Genomic DNA, 18,240 nt, shown 5'->3' with positions numbered 1-18,240 from the left:
GGTGAAAAAAGAGAGGGAGGGTGTCATGTCCATGATGCCTTTCTCTAGGCTTCCATAGTGTGAGGCTAATCCTCCCCACATTGAATGCAATGCATTATATTTACATTTTAGTCATTTAGCAGACGCTCTTTTCCAGAGCGACTTACAGGAGCAATTAGGGTTAAGTGCCTTGCTCAAGAGCACATCGACAGATTTTTCACCTAGTCGGCTCGGGGATTAGAACCAGCGACCTTTCAGTTACTGGCACAACACTCTTAACCACTAAGCTACCTGCCGCCGCACTGACATAAGCGCCAACCCAGTGATGCACATTTTTTCACAATGAATGCAATATATTGACATGAGCGTCATCCACTGTAAAGGTAATCTTTTCCAATTGAATGCAATGTATTGACAGAAGCATCAACCCTGTGATGCTCATCTTTTCACTTTGAATGCAATGCATTAACATAAGCTTCAACCACTGTGATGCTGTTCTTTTCCCATTGAATGCAATGTATTGACATAAGCGTCAAGTATTGTGATGGTTATCTTTTCCCATTGAATGCAATGTATTGACATAAGCATACATTTGGTGACTGTCATCTTTTCCCATTGACTGTAATGCATTGACATAAGCACCAAACCTGTGATGCTAATCTTTTCCCATTGAATGACATGTATTGACATAAGCTTCAACCACTGTAATGCTGATCTTTTCCCATTGAATGCAATGTATTGACAAAAGTGTAAAGCCTGTGACGCTCATCTTTTCACATTGAATGCAGTGTATTGACATAAGCATCAAGCATTGTGATGGTTATCTTTTCCCATTGAATGCAATGTATTGACATAAGCCTACATTTGGTGACTGTCATCTTTTCCCATTGACTGTAATGCATTGACATAAGCACCAAACCTGTGATGCTAATCTTTTCCCATTGAATGAAATGTATTGACATAAGGTTGAACCCTGTGACGCTCATCTTTTCACATGAAATTCAATGTATTGACATAAGCGTCAAGCATTGTGACGCTTACCTTTTCCCATTGAATGCAATGTATTGACATAAGCATCGATTTGGTGACGCTGATCTTTTCTCATTGAGTGCAATGTATTGACAAAAGCATCATATGTTGTAAAGCATAACTCTTTGCAAAATCATAACTTTTTACAACTGCTGATGTAAAAAGGGCTTTATGAAATAAATGTGATTGATTGATTGAAATGTGATTATGCTCTCCTAGCACATTCCAGGAGACGAGGGCAGAACCCTTGGAGTCTAACTATAGACTGCTGTGCTGTCATACAACCATACAGAGACAGTTAATGATAGACGTAGGCAGCAGTTAACCTAGTGGTTAAGAGCATTGGGCATGTAACCGAGAGGTTACGGGTTCGAATTCCTGAGCCGACTAGGTGAAATATCTGTCGATGTGCCCTTGAGCCAGGCACTTAATCCTAATTGTTGCTGTGGATAAGAGCATCTGCTAAATGACTGAAATGTAGACTGAAAGGACAAGGAGGCACCCAAACAACACAGGATGCAGGGCGAACACACGCCACCTGTCATTCCCATGGGAAGGGGTGAGATTTAACCCCTTTGAAGGGGGCATGAAAAATCACTCACTGATTTAGCTCAAGTTATTTTAGTTCTGACGTGTCAATTCCCCCCTGGGAGAATCTGGTGTGTGATTACCAAGAGCCTCAGCCTTCCCTTGCTTCCACCTATCTCTCTATCTCCCTCTCTCTCTCTCTCTTCTTTCTCTGTATCCTAACCTTTAGCTCAACAACACCGCCATGTCCCCATCCCCTTTTTTTTCAGGCCAAACTGCCACAGTCACCACAATGCCACAGGACGGTGAAACAATCATTAAAACATAACACAACAGGGTTTAGCAATAGCAGCTATCAAACTCTGTCAGACCAGCACTGGAGCTTTCACTAAAGGAGCATAGTACAAAAACATATACTGTACAATATAAATAAATATAAAGCTCCACAGTTTCACATCAGAACTCAAAATCTGCACACCAGACACTACATTCAGATACGTTTTTAGAAAAGTACATACACACACCCACCCCCAAATACAAACATGCAAGTATTAACACATGGCACCCGGCAAAGAATAAACTCCACAGCTGGCAATTTCAAAATTCATGCAAGTGATGGAACAGTGCTTGAAGGTGTTGATTGTATGAAACATCTGGCTGTGAGGATAGATTCTGAATTATCTTTTGGAAAGCATATTGATTATATTAGAAAAATAATTAACTATAAGCTCGGGTTACTATACAGATCTAAGAATTGTTTTACTGTATCCATTATAAATACCTTAGTAACCCAAATGCTGCTTCCTATCCTAGACTATGGTGACATCATCTATCTAAACACAAGTAAGACCTTACTTTGCGAATTAGATGTTATTTATAACAATCTTTGCAGATTAATTATTGGATGCCATTAAAAGACACATCATTACACAATGTATGAATCATTAAATTGACTGTCACTCCCCAACTGCATTGGTACAAATTTATTTTTAAATGTATGAACTTAAATTTCCCTATTTATATTACGGAACACCTAACTTTACAAGACTCACACTACTCCTTTCAACAACAGCAGCAGCAATTGCACAATTCCAAGGGTACATCATAAGGTTGGAGTAAGACGGCCAACTGACCTGAAAAATCTGCTGTTCTGCCCTTGAGTAAGGCAGTTAACCCCCCAACAATTGCTCCCCAGGCGCCAATGATCTGGATGTCGATTTAGGCAGCCCCCCGCACTTCTCTGATTCAAAGGGGTTGGGTTAAATGTGGAAGATACATTTAGGTTGAATGCATTCATTTGTGCAACTGACTAAGTATCTTAACTTACCTATAGAAATCAGGGCATAAATTCACAGAGTGAATTTAAGAAAGCCCTTTTAAGAACAAACTGTTTGTGTTTTTAACTAATAGAAACATCACCATGTGAAGATATTTGTAAATATGTATGTATATATTATTGGTACTTTTATTAGTTGTATTAGTAGTTGTAGCAGTAGTTTTTAGTTTTTAGTTGTAGGCCTATTAGTAGTTAAAAACTAGAAATCCTCATTATTTGTATGTAGCCTACACTTTCTCGTTCTGAACTTCTAACGTGAATGGGATGGGTGTGGTTTTATGACAATGATCACAAGAGCAGTTCCACCTCTGAAACTGCCAAAACATGGTGGGGTTCAACTCAATATTAGGAAGGTGTTCCTAATGTTTGGTATACTCAGTGTAGTGTGTCACGTGTTGGCACTCAGCCCTTGTAACCTCATCATGCTAGAGAAAAAGCAATGGAACTGCCATGACACAATTGGGTGTTTGTTTTTCCATCTTGGTCAGAAGTATCGTTTACCAGAGGCTGTTAGAAAACAAATGAGACTATTTTGCTGGAATGAGGGCCTGACCAGAATTATACCCTTACTGAGAGACAGACGGATAGAAGAGGGAGAGAAAAAGAGGGGTGCAATACACAGCCTAATTGGACTGTATTGTGAGAGCAATACATATCAAAATCCCAACTGGGCCATATAGAAATCCATACCAGACCCACAGTACAGTAGCTCAAGGGTGAGTAGCATTTGCTGTCAAAGTCCAGTCTCTCAATGATCTACAAAACGTGATGAAATATTACAGTGAAGATTCTTCCCTCTCTCTCAGCTGGTTTTTACTTTAAACGACCACTCTGAGTCTCACAAACGTGTTCATTCAACCACTCAGTTTCAATGGTGGGATTTCCTGTCCCTCTTATCAGATAGATGCTAGAACAATGGGCTCAGCCCACGCAGTGACAGGCACAAAGCCCCTCCGTCTGTCCGTCCACCGGCCTGGCCTGCTGGACAAACCACTGTCCTCGCGGCGTTCCCCTTCAGCCAGATGTCCCCCGCTGGACCCAAGCAAAAGACCCTGACCATTCTGGAGCAGGAAACATGATTTAAAAAACAGATACAGTCCATGACTTAACACTAGCATGACTGTACACTAGCATGGGAAGAAGATCGTCAGTGACAGTGCCCCGAAGCATCACCTGTTCAGAGGCTCGACACAGATGGCTGACAATATGTCCCTCAGATCTATGAGGGACAATTCAATATGTGACATGTCAATCTAAATAAAATTACTCCACCACATTATCCAACTGGATCAAAAGAGTAGACAGCAATGCCACCCAAAATAACCAAACTGCACACATACACACAATTCTGACATGAAAAAGGTACCTACGTCTAACACAAATCACCATTAACCAAACAATTTTGATGGTTTATTTTATTTCTATTACAGTAACACAAGAGACAGCAATCCATTGCAAATGTGCACAACACACATTGCCTCTTGTCAAATAAATATACAACTAAATGCACAAAATAAACGTATCTTCGTACAGGGAAATATACAAATGTCCTAAAAGTTCTAAAACAAGCATCATATCATATCAACCGTCATATTATATAAACCGTTCTAGAGTAAAATTGTTAGGGATAATCAAACAATATTTTGATTGTGCTTTTTAACAGCTTGATGAATGGCACAGATATAACCATGTAACTATTATGTCATTACTGTGTAATTACCTATTTTCATGTTTCCTATTCCATGTGGCAGAAGGGAAAGAGCAGTGTATTGATGTAAGTTATTGCCCTACAGTCCTACTTGTCCTTTCTTGTAATTAGCAAAATTAGACAATATTTGCCATTTCCATGAAAGTACAAGGCATTCCTGTTTGGGGTTGAAAAACAACTTGATTTGTAAGGCAAAGCTGTACATAAGCGTTTAGAAGAAATAACACATGGTTTGGCTTGCTTGTAGAAGACAGCATGCGATGGTTAGTGGTCCTCTGTAGCTCAATTGGTAGAGCTTGGCGCTTGTAACGCCAGGGTAGTGGGTTCGATCCCCGGGACCACCCATACGTAAAAATGTATGCACGCATGACTGTAAGTCGCTTTGGATAAAAGCGCCTGCTAAATGGCATATTATTATTATATTATAGTGCCAAGCCAAGGGGTAAATTACACTACATAAGGAATAATACATTCTACAGCAAAGCCCAAACAAAGACTATGTATAGGTACAGTATGTTTACAGTAGTTACCACATCTACAGAAAAACAAGCAGCTTATCTCCAAAGAAGAAGATGTACAGTAAATATTAAGTGGATGTACGTATCTTTGTATCTCTTTCTGGTATGACATTTTTCATATTACAGCATATCAGAGTTGTGCATTAAATGTACCATATCAATAGAAAAGAAAAGAAAACATTAACACAGCATCCACATTACTTGCATCGTATTCACACACATATTTACAAATAACCAGCTTTGGGAAGGACAGGGTTGAACAGTTTGATGGGTAAATTTCATACATGTAATTCAGTGGCACCTACAAATAGCACACATGCAGACACACGGACGCACACATGCAGACACACAGACTCACACATGCAGACACACTTGCAGACACACACACACACACCCTTTCAGTCATTCAGACAGCATTTTCCAGGTGCTCTTCACAACAATATCTCAGTATGGGAAGAGGGAAGTCCTAGTGATGGGAGTCTGGAGTATACAGAGCTCTGGTTGAGAGATGGTGGAAGTAGCACTTCCGTCAGAGGAAGCAGCTGGACACAAAGAGCAGAGGGAAGGCTGAGAAATCAGCTACTGACTGCTGGGACGGGAGCACTGACTGTACTATCCACAGGACTGTTGGGAGCTATAAGACATGTCACAGCCTGGTCTGACTAGACACTTCTAACATCTAACTTTCGATTGGCTTTTTCTCAGAACATTTAGCTTAAATGGTTGTTGGTCTGTACTGCAAGCTCCACATTGGCATTAGAAACTAGCATCATTGGCTTTATCTCAAAACAGAAAGCCTTCTTTGACAATCTGTATGAGTAGAAAGCATCAAATGGCTAATGCCTTGAATAGTAATCGCCTGTTTCCTTGTACAGTATGCTCCTCATAACCATGCACTGTTTGAACCTTCCCCATCGTTGGTGACAGTTTGTATACTAAGTAAACACCACGGTGATACAGCAGTACCTGTCTGATGACAAATGTAAACAAGGGTCACACATACGCTACAGGACAGAAGAGGTGCCGACACAAGCAACATATTTACATATTTACAAGGAATCTCCAGCAGGCAACCTCCCATGCTGAATCTAAGCTGATGCTACCTCTCACATCATACACTTATTACTAGACATACCCAAGGTCAATATATACACATAATCACAGGGACATCAACGAAAAGCTGAAGTCATAGTACCATACTTATCAGTTCATTAGAATGAGACGTTCTGAGACTTAGCCTACTGAATATCATTTAACCATTGGCCCTAGAATTGTCTGACAAAATGTCTCTCCATCACATAATACCAAAACTGAACATGTGGAATAATACTGACATTAATTCTTAAAAGGTGGAAGGTGGAACAGAAAAAAGGTGAAAGCTTCATTACATGATGTCTACATCTGGAATGATGTTCAAATTTAAGTGCCTTCACCTCAACTCCAACCATTATAAATGCTATATGATTTAGTTTGAGAAAAAAAAACTACATTCAAAACAAAAAACATAGTAATTCAGTTGAACATTGACAACAGAAATGTGAGGCAAACAAAAACATTATATGAAACATATTAGAAACGGTGAAAGCAACATTGAGAAAAGTCCACTGAAAATAGCACTATTATGGAGCTATAAGATATAGTGTCCATTTCAGCACATAAACTTGATACACAGTAGCTCAATGGCCTGGAGAGTCAAGACTGTGTGTGGCTAATGTCCCATATCCAAGCTTGTGAGACAGGGCCAGATACCATGGAGACAGTGGGTGCCATTCCTAGGTCTTGTCCATGCACTAAAGGCGCCAGGAGCAGAGGCTTTGAGAGGACCCAGTCCTTCTTCAAGCCTCTGTCTGAAGGGGGATGCTACTAGCTAGACATACGGTTGGAAGGGGGTGGCTAATAGCTAGACACATTATATGGTAGCGATAGGTGTGGTGGGGGGTTTGGGCTGCACTAAACAGGCACTTTATGGGGCAGCCATCGTGGGCGGGGCCTTACACCCGGTGGACCCTGAGCCTGGTGGCCATCTCTTCCAGGAAGACGTCATCGCTGGCACTGGCCAATAGGGGCTGAGTGGAGGCGTTGCTGCTGCCCACCGAGTTGAGACGCAGGACGTTGGCGTTCTGTGTCCCCTGGTCCACACTCGCACCCTGGGTCACCATTGTAACCGGAAACTTGGAGCTGAAATTCAGATAGATCTACACAGAGAATGAGAAACAGAGAGAAAGAGTTCATACAACATACTCTGTAGTGCTGGAGAGGTGTTTTCATTGCAGTTCTGCTTACTGCGTAAGCAACATGCAGCACGGTGTAAAAAGGACTCTGGTCTGAAGGTGTGAAGGGAGAGGCGTGAGAAGAGAAGACCTGCTCTGTGTTCAGATCTCACTGGCATGTTTCAGAAGTGAGAGTTGAGCTGAGTTCATGAGGAGAGGCCTGAGGTGTCACTGTTAGTTTCACCTCACACCCCTGTCACTCGCACCAGAGAGGACATGACACAGTGAAAGAGGTGATTATGGCACAAGTGATCGATCAATCATATTCATCTCCTTCTCTAACTGTCGTGTGATGTTCAATGGGTACTGAGTGTGTGTGTGGTGTGCGTGCATTAATGGACAGTTGACACATTTCTGTGTGTTAACTGCTATATGGCTGGAGGGCTGACTAGTCTGGTGGTATCCTTAACATGTGGCTCTTGGTGTGGCTCTTGGTGGTTGCGGTGGAGGAGCACACAGTCATGTTCTCTGTTCTCTGTCTGGACTCCCTGTGCCCCTGTGGCCTCAGGGAGGTCAAAAGTAACCCATTAACTAATTCAAAACAACCAGCCAAGCCCTTCTAACAGGCAGTCTCTGATACGTGCCTCCCAACCAGCTGGACTGGCCTTATTAGATGACTGATAAGAAGTGTTCAGCGGTTGGGACGCTTTGATTGATAGGTGGTATTTTAAAAGGTAATACATCTGTCAGGTTTTTCCAAAGAGAGATGGGGAGACTGAGTGTGCTTACAAAAGGCTAGGGCAGTACGCTACTAAAACAAGAGGGCATGTAATATTTTATTGAATTTGTATAGTAGTTCGCTACTATTAAATACAGCAAAATCTCAAGGTGCTTCGACCTTTTGGCACTTCAAAATAAAATCTCAAAAGAATATGGAAATTGAATTTACTGCTGGTAAACTCTTGTGAATAGCTTAAATCCATAGTCTGTCAACATGTGTACACAAGCAGGTTAGATGAGAGTGACCTACGTGTTTGGTGGTGTCTGACAGCTGTTGTTCGATCCTCTCCACAACCTTGCTGAAGGAGGGTCTCTTAAAGGGGTCCGCTTCCCAGCACGACCTCATTATCTCATACCTGAAACCACAGCACACAGATTTAGCACACACACATGGCACCAAGCACATACACCTGTTATCTCCCTCATCTCTCTTACAAAGTGACACTGAACATACTTTACAGGCTTTTGTCTAAGTGTATCATTCTGAAAATTGAATGTATTTAGCTAACGTCTAATAACAGTTTTTTAGTTTTAATATGAACTTTTATGGTGAAGACAAATTCATAAAGATCTGCCATCTGCTCAAATCCCACATATTCACACCCATGCATAGTACACCCACGCATACACTGCTCCTACTCCCTGATTCTTTCTCAAGACACACACATGCACACGCACCACACACACACACTCACATTTCACTCGGTGCAAACTCTGGTGCATCCATTCTGTATCCTTCCTTAATCATTTTGTAGAACTTTGAGTCAACAGGCATCCCAGGATATGGACTGCTTCCTATAGGCCATATAGGAAATAAGATAATAAAAATCGATGAAAAAATTTGAAAACACACACACACACAAACACACATGGATGCAAACACACAGAGGATAATGTGTACGTACGTACCGAGTGAGAAGATTTCCCAGAGCAAGATGCCATAGGACCACACGTCACTCTCAAATGTGTACACACACTCAAATATGCTCTCCGGAGACATCCATTTGACTGGGAGGCGAGCCTGCATGGAACACAAACCATCACAACCAGTCAAATATGTCAGATGCACTCCATGTATTCAGAAAATTCATCAAAGCAAATCTATTGACATCCTTGAAGTAGTCCATCTCCATCGCTTCAGCTGTCTACAGCTGTGGAGGCTTGAGGACCAGTGAGAGGAAATGATTAATGCAGATGCTGTTGATGTGGAATTTCAAACCAATGTTCAGCTCTGCTTGTTCTTGTGTTAGTACGAGAGGTTAAAACTCCCCTAAGGTACTGAATGTTGAGACATTTGTATCTGGTGACCCCATACCAGTGACATTTCAAGTAATTCATAAACACACAGCTGTCAGAGAGTGCACATTAAAATATCACATCCATCAGATATACAGTGGGCTCTGACATTATTGACACCCTTAATAAGATAAGCAAGAATTACTGAATAAAATACATTATTCAAATACTGAGCTATATTGTATGCATTATATTAATGTTATACTAATACAATTAACAAGTCATATACGGTATATATTTTTTTTATACCTCACCTTCGTAAGGTGAGGTATTGAAAGGTATTGAAAACAGAGGTGTCAACTTTTGAGAAATACAAATATTACTTGTTAATTGTATTAGTATAACATTAATATAATGCATACAATATAGCTCAGTATTTGAATAATTTATTTGATTCAGTCATTCTTGATCATCTTTATCAAGGGTGTCAATAATATTTGTCACTGGCCTACACACAATATCCCATAATGTCAAAGTGGAATTATGTTTTTCGATATTTTCATAAATTATTTAAAAATAAAAACCTGAAATGTATTGAGTCAATAAGTATTCAATCCCTTTGTTATGGCACGCCTAAATAAGTTCAGGAGTTAAAATGTGCTTAACAAGTCACATAACAAGTTGCATGGACTCACTGTGTGGAATAATAGTGTTTAACATAATTATTTTATGACTACCTCATCTCTTTACCCCACATATACAATTATCTGTAAGGTCCTCAGTCGAGCAGTGCATTTGAAACACAGATTCAACCATAAAGACCAGGGAGGTTTTCCAATGCCTCACAAAGAAGGGCACCTATTGGTAGATTGGTAAGAAAAACAGACATTGAATATCCCTTTGGATGGTGTATCAATATACCCAGTCACTATAAAGATACAGGTGTCCGCGTCCTTCCTAACTCAGTTGCCGGAGAGGAAGGGAGTTTTCTAGGATTAAATCAAACGGAACGGCTAGTTGAGAGCTCCATGAAAACTGTTATGCCTAACATTTTTAGAAGCATTAGACCAGAACCTTGAACTTTGACATCTAAGTTTGAACATTAGTCATGAAGATTAGGCTATTTTCAGGCAAAATTCTAAAGGAAAACCTGGTTCAGTCTGCTTTCCACCAGACACTGGGAGAGGAATTCCCCTTTCAGCAGGACAATAACCTAAAACACAAGGCCAAATATACACTGGAGTTGCTTACCAAGAAGACAGTGAATGTTCCTGAGTGGCCGAGTTACAGTTTTGACAGAAATCTGCTTGAAAATATATGTCAAGACTTGAAAATGGTAGTCTAGTAATGATTAACCACCAATTTGACAGAGCTTGAAGAATTTAGAAAATAATAGTGGGCCAATATTGTATAATCCAGGTGTGCAAAGCTCTTAGAGACTTACCCAGAAAGACTCACAGCTGCAATCGCTGCCAAAGGTGATTCTAACATGTATTGCAGGGTTTCCCAAACTCGGTGCTGGGGCCCCCCCGGGTGCACATTTAGGTTTTTTCCCTAGCACTACAGAGCTGATTAAAATAACCAACTCATCACCAAGCTTTGATTATTTGAATCAGCTGTGTAGTGCTAGGGCAAAAACCAAAATGTGCACCTGGATGCCCCAGGACCGAGTTTGGGAAACCCTGATGTATTGACTCAGGGGTGTGAAAAATTATGTAAATTAAATATTTATGCATTTCATTTGCTAACATTTCTAAAAACATGTTTTCACTTTGTCATTATGGGGTATTGTGTGTAGATGGGTGACATTTTTATTTTTATTTAACACAACAAAATGTGGAATAAGTCAAGGGGTATGAATATTTTCTGAAGGCACACTTTATATCAATACTTTGCCTGTGCTTGACTATTCCATTGATGGTATTCACTGCAAAATGTCCACGGCAGTATCTATAACTCATATTGAGATCTACAGCGAGTGATGGGGCAGACTTACATTGCCTTTGACTACATAATTGGAGTCAGTGGTGATGTCACGAGCCAGGCCGAAGTCACAGATCTTAGCCACTCGTCCCTGGGTCAGGAGAATGTTCCTGGCTGCCAGGTCTCTGTGGATGCACTGAACACACACACACACACACAAACAAATAATGAAACATAATGTAATAAGATAGCATAAGGTAACATAAGATAAAATAACATACTGTAGAACATTCAATACTACTAATACATTGTGACAGTGCATTTCCTTTCCCAAAATCTGTTCCATACACACCCAGACACTAATACAGGGCCTGGCTGTAGTCTGGTGTCCGCTTGCCTTAATGCCTTATACATTTTTCAGTAGCATGCTCAAACATGCGTTGTGGACCTGTTGACCAGCCATGGAAATGTGATCCTGGTATTGTTTGGAAAGAAAGAGGATGGAACTAATGTGTGTGTGCGGCTTAGTGTGTGTCTAAATGTAATCTCATACAATAAACCAACAATACCAGTGGAAAGGGTGCTTTCCAGAGAATGGTTGGACATTAATATTTCCATACATTGAACCAACAATACCAGTGGAAAGGGTGCTTTCCAGAGAATGGTTGGACATTAATATTCTCATACATTGAACCAACTTTACCAGTGGAAAGGGTGCTTTCCAGAGAATGGTTGGACATTAACATGATCTACCATCATGGATTTCACTAGCTGGACTTAATTGCAGATTACAAAATAGACCTGTTGTTCTAGATAGCTAGTGGTGAGGGGTTTCAGGAGCTTATTAGGAGAGGCGATCTTCTGTGAGGACATGAAGATTTACATTTTTGGAAGCCAGGAAGTCCATGCCTTTGGCCACTTGATAGGAGAAGCTGAGCAGATCCTCTGTGTCCAGAGAGAGACAGTCCTCATGGAGCATCTCACTCACATCTGGCTCACTACTGGAACCACCTGAGAGAAAGAGAGAGATGGAGCAAGATAATTAGAGAGGTGTATAGAGGGAGCAGCATTGTGTATAAAGGTAGCTTCATTGTTTATAGAGGAAGATACATTGCAGGTTGTATACATTCGCTCTCTGAAATTATACATGTGACAATTATCAATGAATATCAGAGTGGATGTCTTGCCTGCTTTGCCCATCGAGCACCTCTTCTCTGAGGAGAAGCCATTGGGCAAGACGCCAGTGACAGAAGGCCTCATATCCACGTAGCCATTCCTGCTGTCTCTGTGAGGAGGAAAGGAGCAGTCTGATCTCAGTTCAGCTGCCATTCCAATAGTACACATTACTCCTACACACTGGGTAGGAAATCCTCCCTTATATAAATCATGAATCTCCAGATACATTTACTGTAAGTATGTTTTCTCAACAACAACAAAGAGTACTTCATGCTTATTTCAATTGGGGAATTTTCAACAACGGCAGTGGTATTTACTTTCGTGAGCAGGTGAGATGACATAAGCAACAGCACATACATACCGAACATACTGTGCTGTGATAATTATACACCACTCAACTACCACCCTCTCCTTGTAATTGTAAAGAGGCCACACTAACCCAGCTGTAGCTGTCTCCCTCTGCAGCATGACATTCCTGTAGTAGCAGTCCTCCCCTAGCTTGGAGCAAAAGAACGTCTCTCTCTTCCTCCTCAGAAAGTTGAGGAGATCACCAAAGCAGCAGTACTCTGTGATCACCAGGGTTGGGCCTGAAGACAAGGAGCACAATTGCCATGTCACATGAGAGTAGAAATAGAACACATAGAACCAACACACAAAAGACAAACAAAGATAAACAAAATACTCTGACTCATAGACACGCCAATACAATCACAGCAAGTTTCAGGATAACCGCTTCTACATCATAAAACATGATCCAATGCTCAACAAGCCATAAAATCATTGGTGATAAAAAAGGGGGGGAGTGTTCAGATTATTACTGTATCTCAAATACCTCTGACAAACCCAGTTCCCAGTTACCCACACCCTTCAGATTGATGATACCATAGAATTAGAATTCTAATCTTGAATAAACTCTTCTACTTCTAAGGCTGGTACAGTCCTCCAGACCTACTGCCCCTTACCTCCAACAGTACAGGCTCCAAGCAGGTTGACAATGTTCATGTGGTTTCCCAGGTAACTGAGAACTTTCAGCTCTGACATCAGCGCCTCCTTCTCAGTGGCATGGGCACTGGCTGTGGAAAAACCATCAGAACATGATCATTTTAAAGTGCTTCAAAGTCATCATCAAAGAAAATCTGGACTCGTGCTAGTTTGACCTCATGCTAGCACAAACACCTCTGGCCACTGTTGATGTCACAAGCATACATACATCAATGCAAACACGCATGCACACACACAAACAAACACACACACACACACACATACACTCAATAGCTAGTCAAATAGATGTAGTCAAATATCTGTTGAGGGTGTTCACCACTCATAATTAGGGCCAGGGGTTCTCTCTGACCGTATGACTTGACCAGGTCGGATCAGTCAGACACCATAAAATACACACATTTGTCAAATGTGTCTCTTTTTATTGCTATTAAACTTGTCTGAGGCTGCGCGACCGAAGGTAACCATCCTGTTCTGCCCCCCTGGAAGCCTCTTCCCCAGAGCTAAAGAACCGAATCACGTTGTGCGTATGTGTTCACTTTACTCACCCTCTTCTGAACCCTTCTTATCAACTAATTTGATCGACATGATGATGTAGCCTACGTCTATTTCTGAACAGCTGATATAAAAACTAGCTGTGATTTGAATGAACATTCCACAAATATATATACACTGAGTGTATAAAACATTAGGAACACCTGCTCTTTCCATGACATAGACTGACCAGGTGAAAGCTATGATCCCTTATTGATGTCACTTGTTAAATCCACTTCAAATCAGTGTAGATGAAGGGGAGGAGACAAGTTAAAGAAGGATTTTTAAGCCTTGAGACAACTCAACTCAATATTAGGAAGGTGTCCTTAATGTTTTTTACATTTACATTACATTTACGTCATTTAGCAGACGCTACTAAGGATATAATTGTTACTAAGGATATTTCAGTAGCACAAGCAGGACACAGTCTACACATTGCATTGGGGCAAAAACAATCTGCGTTTTAACCACAACTAACATAGAACCATTAAAAACTGAAAAAATAACACTACTACTTTGACTGCCTGTCTGCCTCCTGCTTAGCTAATCAATGTTTGCAATGATGATGAAAAAACAACATTAAATCACTATTTAGACTGCCTGTCTGTGTCCTGCGTGTCTTTGATATGTTGCGGCAGCGGAGGGGGAGAGAATCCCGCTCATGCGCAGAAGCGTTGGTTGTTTAACTATCTGGAAGAAGATTCCAGAGAATTCTGCAACGCAGCCACTCCAAAATGTTTTATTATCACTTCTGTCATCACTTCTGTCTTACGTTTGAGCATTTTGACCGCCACTGTCATCACTGTATCAGCTTTGGACATTCCATAAGCAGTAGCCTCCACCACCTTCCCAAAGGCTCCGGAGCCCAGAGTTTTCCCTGCAGACAGACATGGAACACAACCAGACTAATGTTATTCCATCATGTTTCCCACCCACATCCTAGCTCTGACTCCTGCACCAGGGATCACCAGGTTTACCCTGCAAGGGCAGGGCAAGCAGACACCAGGACACGCAGAATCCTGTTTGGGGTGGTAAAAAAAAAAGAAAGAAACAACACAACAGAACATTTGCTTAAAGGGAGGGGTTGAGGTTGTTTATTTAAGAAAAAAGCTACATTAAATACATCATGCAGTTAGTGTATGCTCACAGCTATTGTAAAAGTGTAAAACTTTATTTGCACACCCTATATGGTGTGCAAATAGGGTGTGCATCCATCATTATGAGACCGCAAAGATACATTGGCTGGCTCCAAATACCAAAACAAAAGACTTATTTCAACAGCTGCTGCTATGGCTTGATACTACACATCTTAAATAGACCTGGGTAATACTAAAAACAAACTGAACATCATACAGTTCTGGATTAGAGATTATGGATATACTGTAAGAGATGTCTGGGACAACCTCCATGCTTGGTGATTAACTTTGCTATTCCAAGGAACTCACCGAAACGCAGTTTGTCCCGGGGGAACTCCCACTGGTGGTTGTATGGGAGCTGGGTAGGGTCAATATACACATAGTTGTTTCCGTGGATACCTTCAATGACTTTCCACTGGATCTGGTATTTGGGTTTCTGTGAGGCAAGCAGGGAGTAATATTAGGAGAAGTACAGAGGACGCCATAAAACTAACATCAATCATGAGACTTCAGCACATGGTGAGCTACTGTACCTTATCGTTGGCTGTGAGTTACTGTTTGTAATTTGCCAAGTTTATACACAAGTGTGTAACCAGTAGTAGAAGTGGGTGTGACATGCATGAGAAGAGGTGAGTCACCTGCAGGTACTTGTAGAAGAGCACTATGAGGATGACGCAGAGGAGGGCAGCTGCTGACACAAAGCCAATCAGTAGAGGGGTGAAGAGCTCATGGGGCACTGTTCTCTCTGTAGGGACAAGCACACAACACAGAGAGATATAGAGATATCAGTGACAAAGCGAAAACAGGTTTTTAGAAATGTTTGCTAACTTTAAAAAAAAATAACATAAGTCTTATTACATAAGTATTCAGACCCTTTGCTATGAGACTCGAAATTGAGCTCAGGTGCATCCTGTTTCCATTGATAATCCTTGAGATGTTTCTACAACTTGATTGGAGTCCACCTGTGGTAAATTCAATTGATTGGACATGATTTGGAAAGGCACCCACCTGTCTATATAAGGTCCCACAGTTGACAGTGCATGTCAGAGCAAAAACCAAGCCATGGGGTCGAAGGAATTGTCCGTAGAGCTCAGAGACAGGATTTTGTCGAGGCACAGATCTGGGGAAGTGTCACGACTTCGGCCGAGGCTGCCTCCCCTCCTTGTTCGGGCAGGCTTCGGCGTTCGTCGTCACCGGCTTACTAACCACTGCCGCCCCAATCATCATCACATTTGTCTTGTCTTGTCAATCACACACACCTGGTCCTAATCTCCTCATTAGTCTGTGTATAAGTGTTCCCTCTGCCCCCTTGTCCTTGTGGGTGATTGTTATTTGTGAGAGTAGTGTAGCTCGGTGGAGCTACTTGTAACATTGTGTTGCCAGGGTAGATTTTTTCCTGTGCCTATGTATTATTGGATATCCGTTACAGTGTATTTGCCAGGGATGATAGTTTCCCCTGTGCCTGTTTCATTGATCGCTATTTGAGCGCATTTGTGTGTCTACGAAGGAATAAACTCTATTCGGTGATTACCCTCCTGCGCCTGACTCCTTTCCATCACACTCATCACAGAATCACCCACCTGCTATGGAGTCAGCGGGAGAAGAGCGCATGCCTGGAGTCGTGGCACGGGTCCAGGAGCATTCCACGATGCTGGCCAGCTTGGGGGATGCGATGGATCGGGTTCTTCAGGTTCCAACGTCTGGAGAGGAGAGGACCCGATCTGTCGAGACCAGCTGGCCAACCGGATTCAGCCACCTACACCCCAGCACCCGGCGGGATCCAGATATCCCGACCACGGGCGTTTGATGGGACGGCGGCACTGTGCCAGGGATTCCTCCTCCAAATGGAGCTGTACTTCTCCAGCATCAGGCCGGCGCCATCGGAGCGGTAGAAGGTGTCCGTCCTCGTTTCCTGCCTCTGTGGGAAAGCCCTGGAGTGGGCCAACGCGGTGTGGAACGAAGGAGGAGCCGCGTTGGAGGACTACGGGGAGTTCGCTCGCCTCTTTCGGGCGGTCTTCGATCACCCGCCTGAGGGTCGAGAGGCGTGCGGCTGGTCCACCTGAGGCAGGGGATGAGGACCGCGCAGGACTTCACGTTGGAGTTTCGGACGCTGGCAGCGGGGTCCGGATGGAACGAGCGGGCCCTGATCGACCATTCCGGTCCCATCTGTGGGAGGACGTCCGATGGGAGCTAGCCTGCTGGGACACCATGTTGTCCTTCAATAAACTGGTGGACATGGCCATTCGTTTCGATAACCTGCTGGCAGCCAGAGGACGTCCTGGTAGGGGTCTGCCCGTTTCCACCCCGGACGACTCGGTCCCGAGCTGATGGAGCTGGATGGAGCCGCCGGCCGAGAGAGCAGAGGAGGACAGCGACAGTGCCACTCTGGTAGTCAACGTTCTTTTGGGCCTGGAGGCGGCAGGCACTCACACATCACCCCAGGTATGGAACACCCACACTTGTTCAGAGCCCTCTGCTGCGCACTGTACCCTACCTATCCACTTTCCCGATCACATGGTAGTAAGGCGCTAGTCGATTCAGGCGCAGCTGGAAACTTTATGGACAGGGCATTTGCACGCCATCAAGGCATTTTATTGGTTCCCCTATCCATTCCACTCCCCATCAGAGCACTTGATAGTCGACCACTAGGGTCCGGGTTTGTTACGGAAGTCACTATACCAGTCACCATGATCACCCAGGAGACATATTGTGAGCAGGTTATTTTTTCGATCATTGAGTCTCCTGCTTTCCCTGTGGTATTAGGTATCCCTTGGCTAGCACTCAACAACCCCACCTTCTCATGTCCGCAGAGGGCTCTCACGGGGAGGTCGCGAGAGTGTCAGGGTAGGTGTCTAGATGTTTCCGTTGGTGCAACTACGGTGGAAAGTCCAGACGGTACCTCCACCTTGCGCATTTCCCCCCGAATACCTCGATTTGGCGCACATGTTTTCTAAGACTGAAATTACCACCTCATCGGGTGGGGGATTGCGTGATAAACCTTTGGATAGATGCTGTACCTCCCAGGAGTCATGTGTACCCCCTGTTGCAGGCTGAAACGGAGGCTATAGAAACATATGTCTCAGAGTCCCTGGGCCAGGGGTATATACGTCCCTCCACTTCACCCACCTCCTCGAGTTTGTTCTTTGTG

At 42.8% G+C, this 18,240-nt stretch overlaps 1 protein-coding gene across 1 annotated transcript in view; it reads right to left on the bottom strand.

Moving 5' to 3' along the window:
* Window positions 1-7,089: 7,089 nt before the first annotated feature.
* The window catches only part of LOC311148490 (mast/stem cell growth factor receptor Kit-like), a gene marked incomplete at both ends in the record, with an annotated part of 32,410 nt that continues 21,259 nt past the window's right edge, over window positions 7,090-18,240 (bottom strand). Inside the window, 12 exons of the mRNA XM_084185470.1 lie at window positions 7,090-7,293; window positions 8,339-8,444; window positions 8,784-8,883; window positions 8,998-9,109; window positions 11,321-11,443; window positions 12,131-12,258; window positions 12,435-12,532; window positions 12,863-13,010; window positions 13,386-13,496; window positions 14,729-14,833; window positions 15,402-15,528; window positions 15,731-15,837. Coding sequence (XP_084041596.1) covers window positions 7,090-7,293; window positions 8,339-8,444; window positions 8,784-8,883; window positions 8,998-9,109; window positions 11,321-11,443; window positions 12,131-12,258; window positions 12,435-12,532; window positions 12,863-13,010; window positions 13,386-13,496; window positions 14,729-14,833; window positions 15,402-15,528; window positions 15,731-15,837 — 1,469 coding nt within the window. The remainder of the gene's footprint in view (window positions 7,294-8,338; window positions 8,445-8,783; window positions 8,884-8,997; window positions 9,110-11,320; window positions 11,444-12,130; window positions 12,259-12,434; window positions 12,533-12,862; window positions 13,011-13,385; window positions 13,497-14,728; window positions 14,834-15,401; window positions 15,529-15,730; window positions 15,838-18,240) is intronic.

Source organism: Coregonus lavaretus, assembly GCF_964263955.1.
Source record: "Coregonus lavaretus genome assembly, chromosome: 21".
In the NCBI taxonomy this organism is placed as follows: domain Eukaryota; kingdom Metazoa; phylum Chordata; class Actinopteri; order Salmoniformes; family Salmonidae; genus Coregonus; species Coregonus lavaretus.
This window is presented reverse-complemented; position numbering and strand designations above follow the sequence as displayed.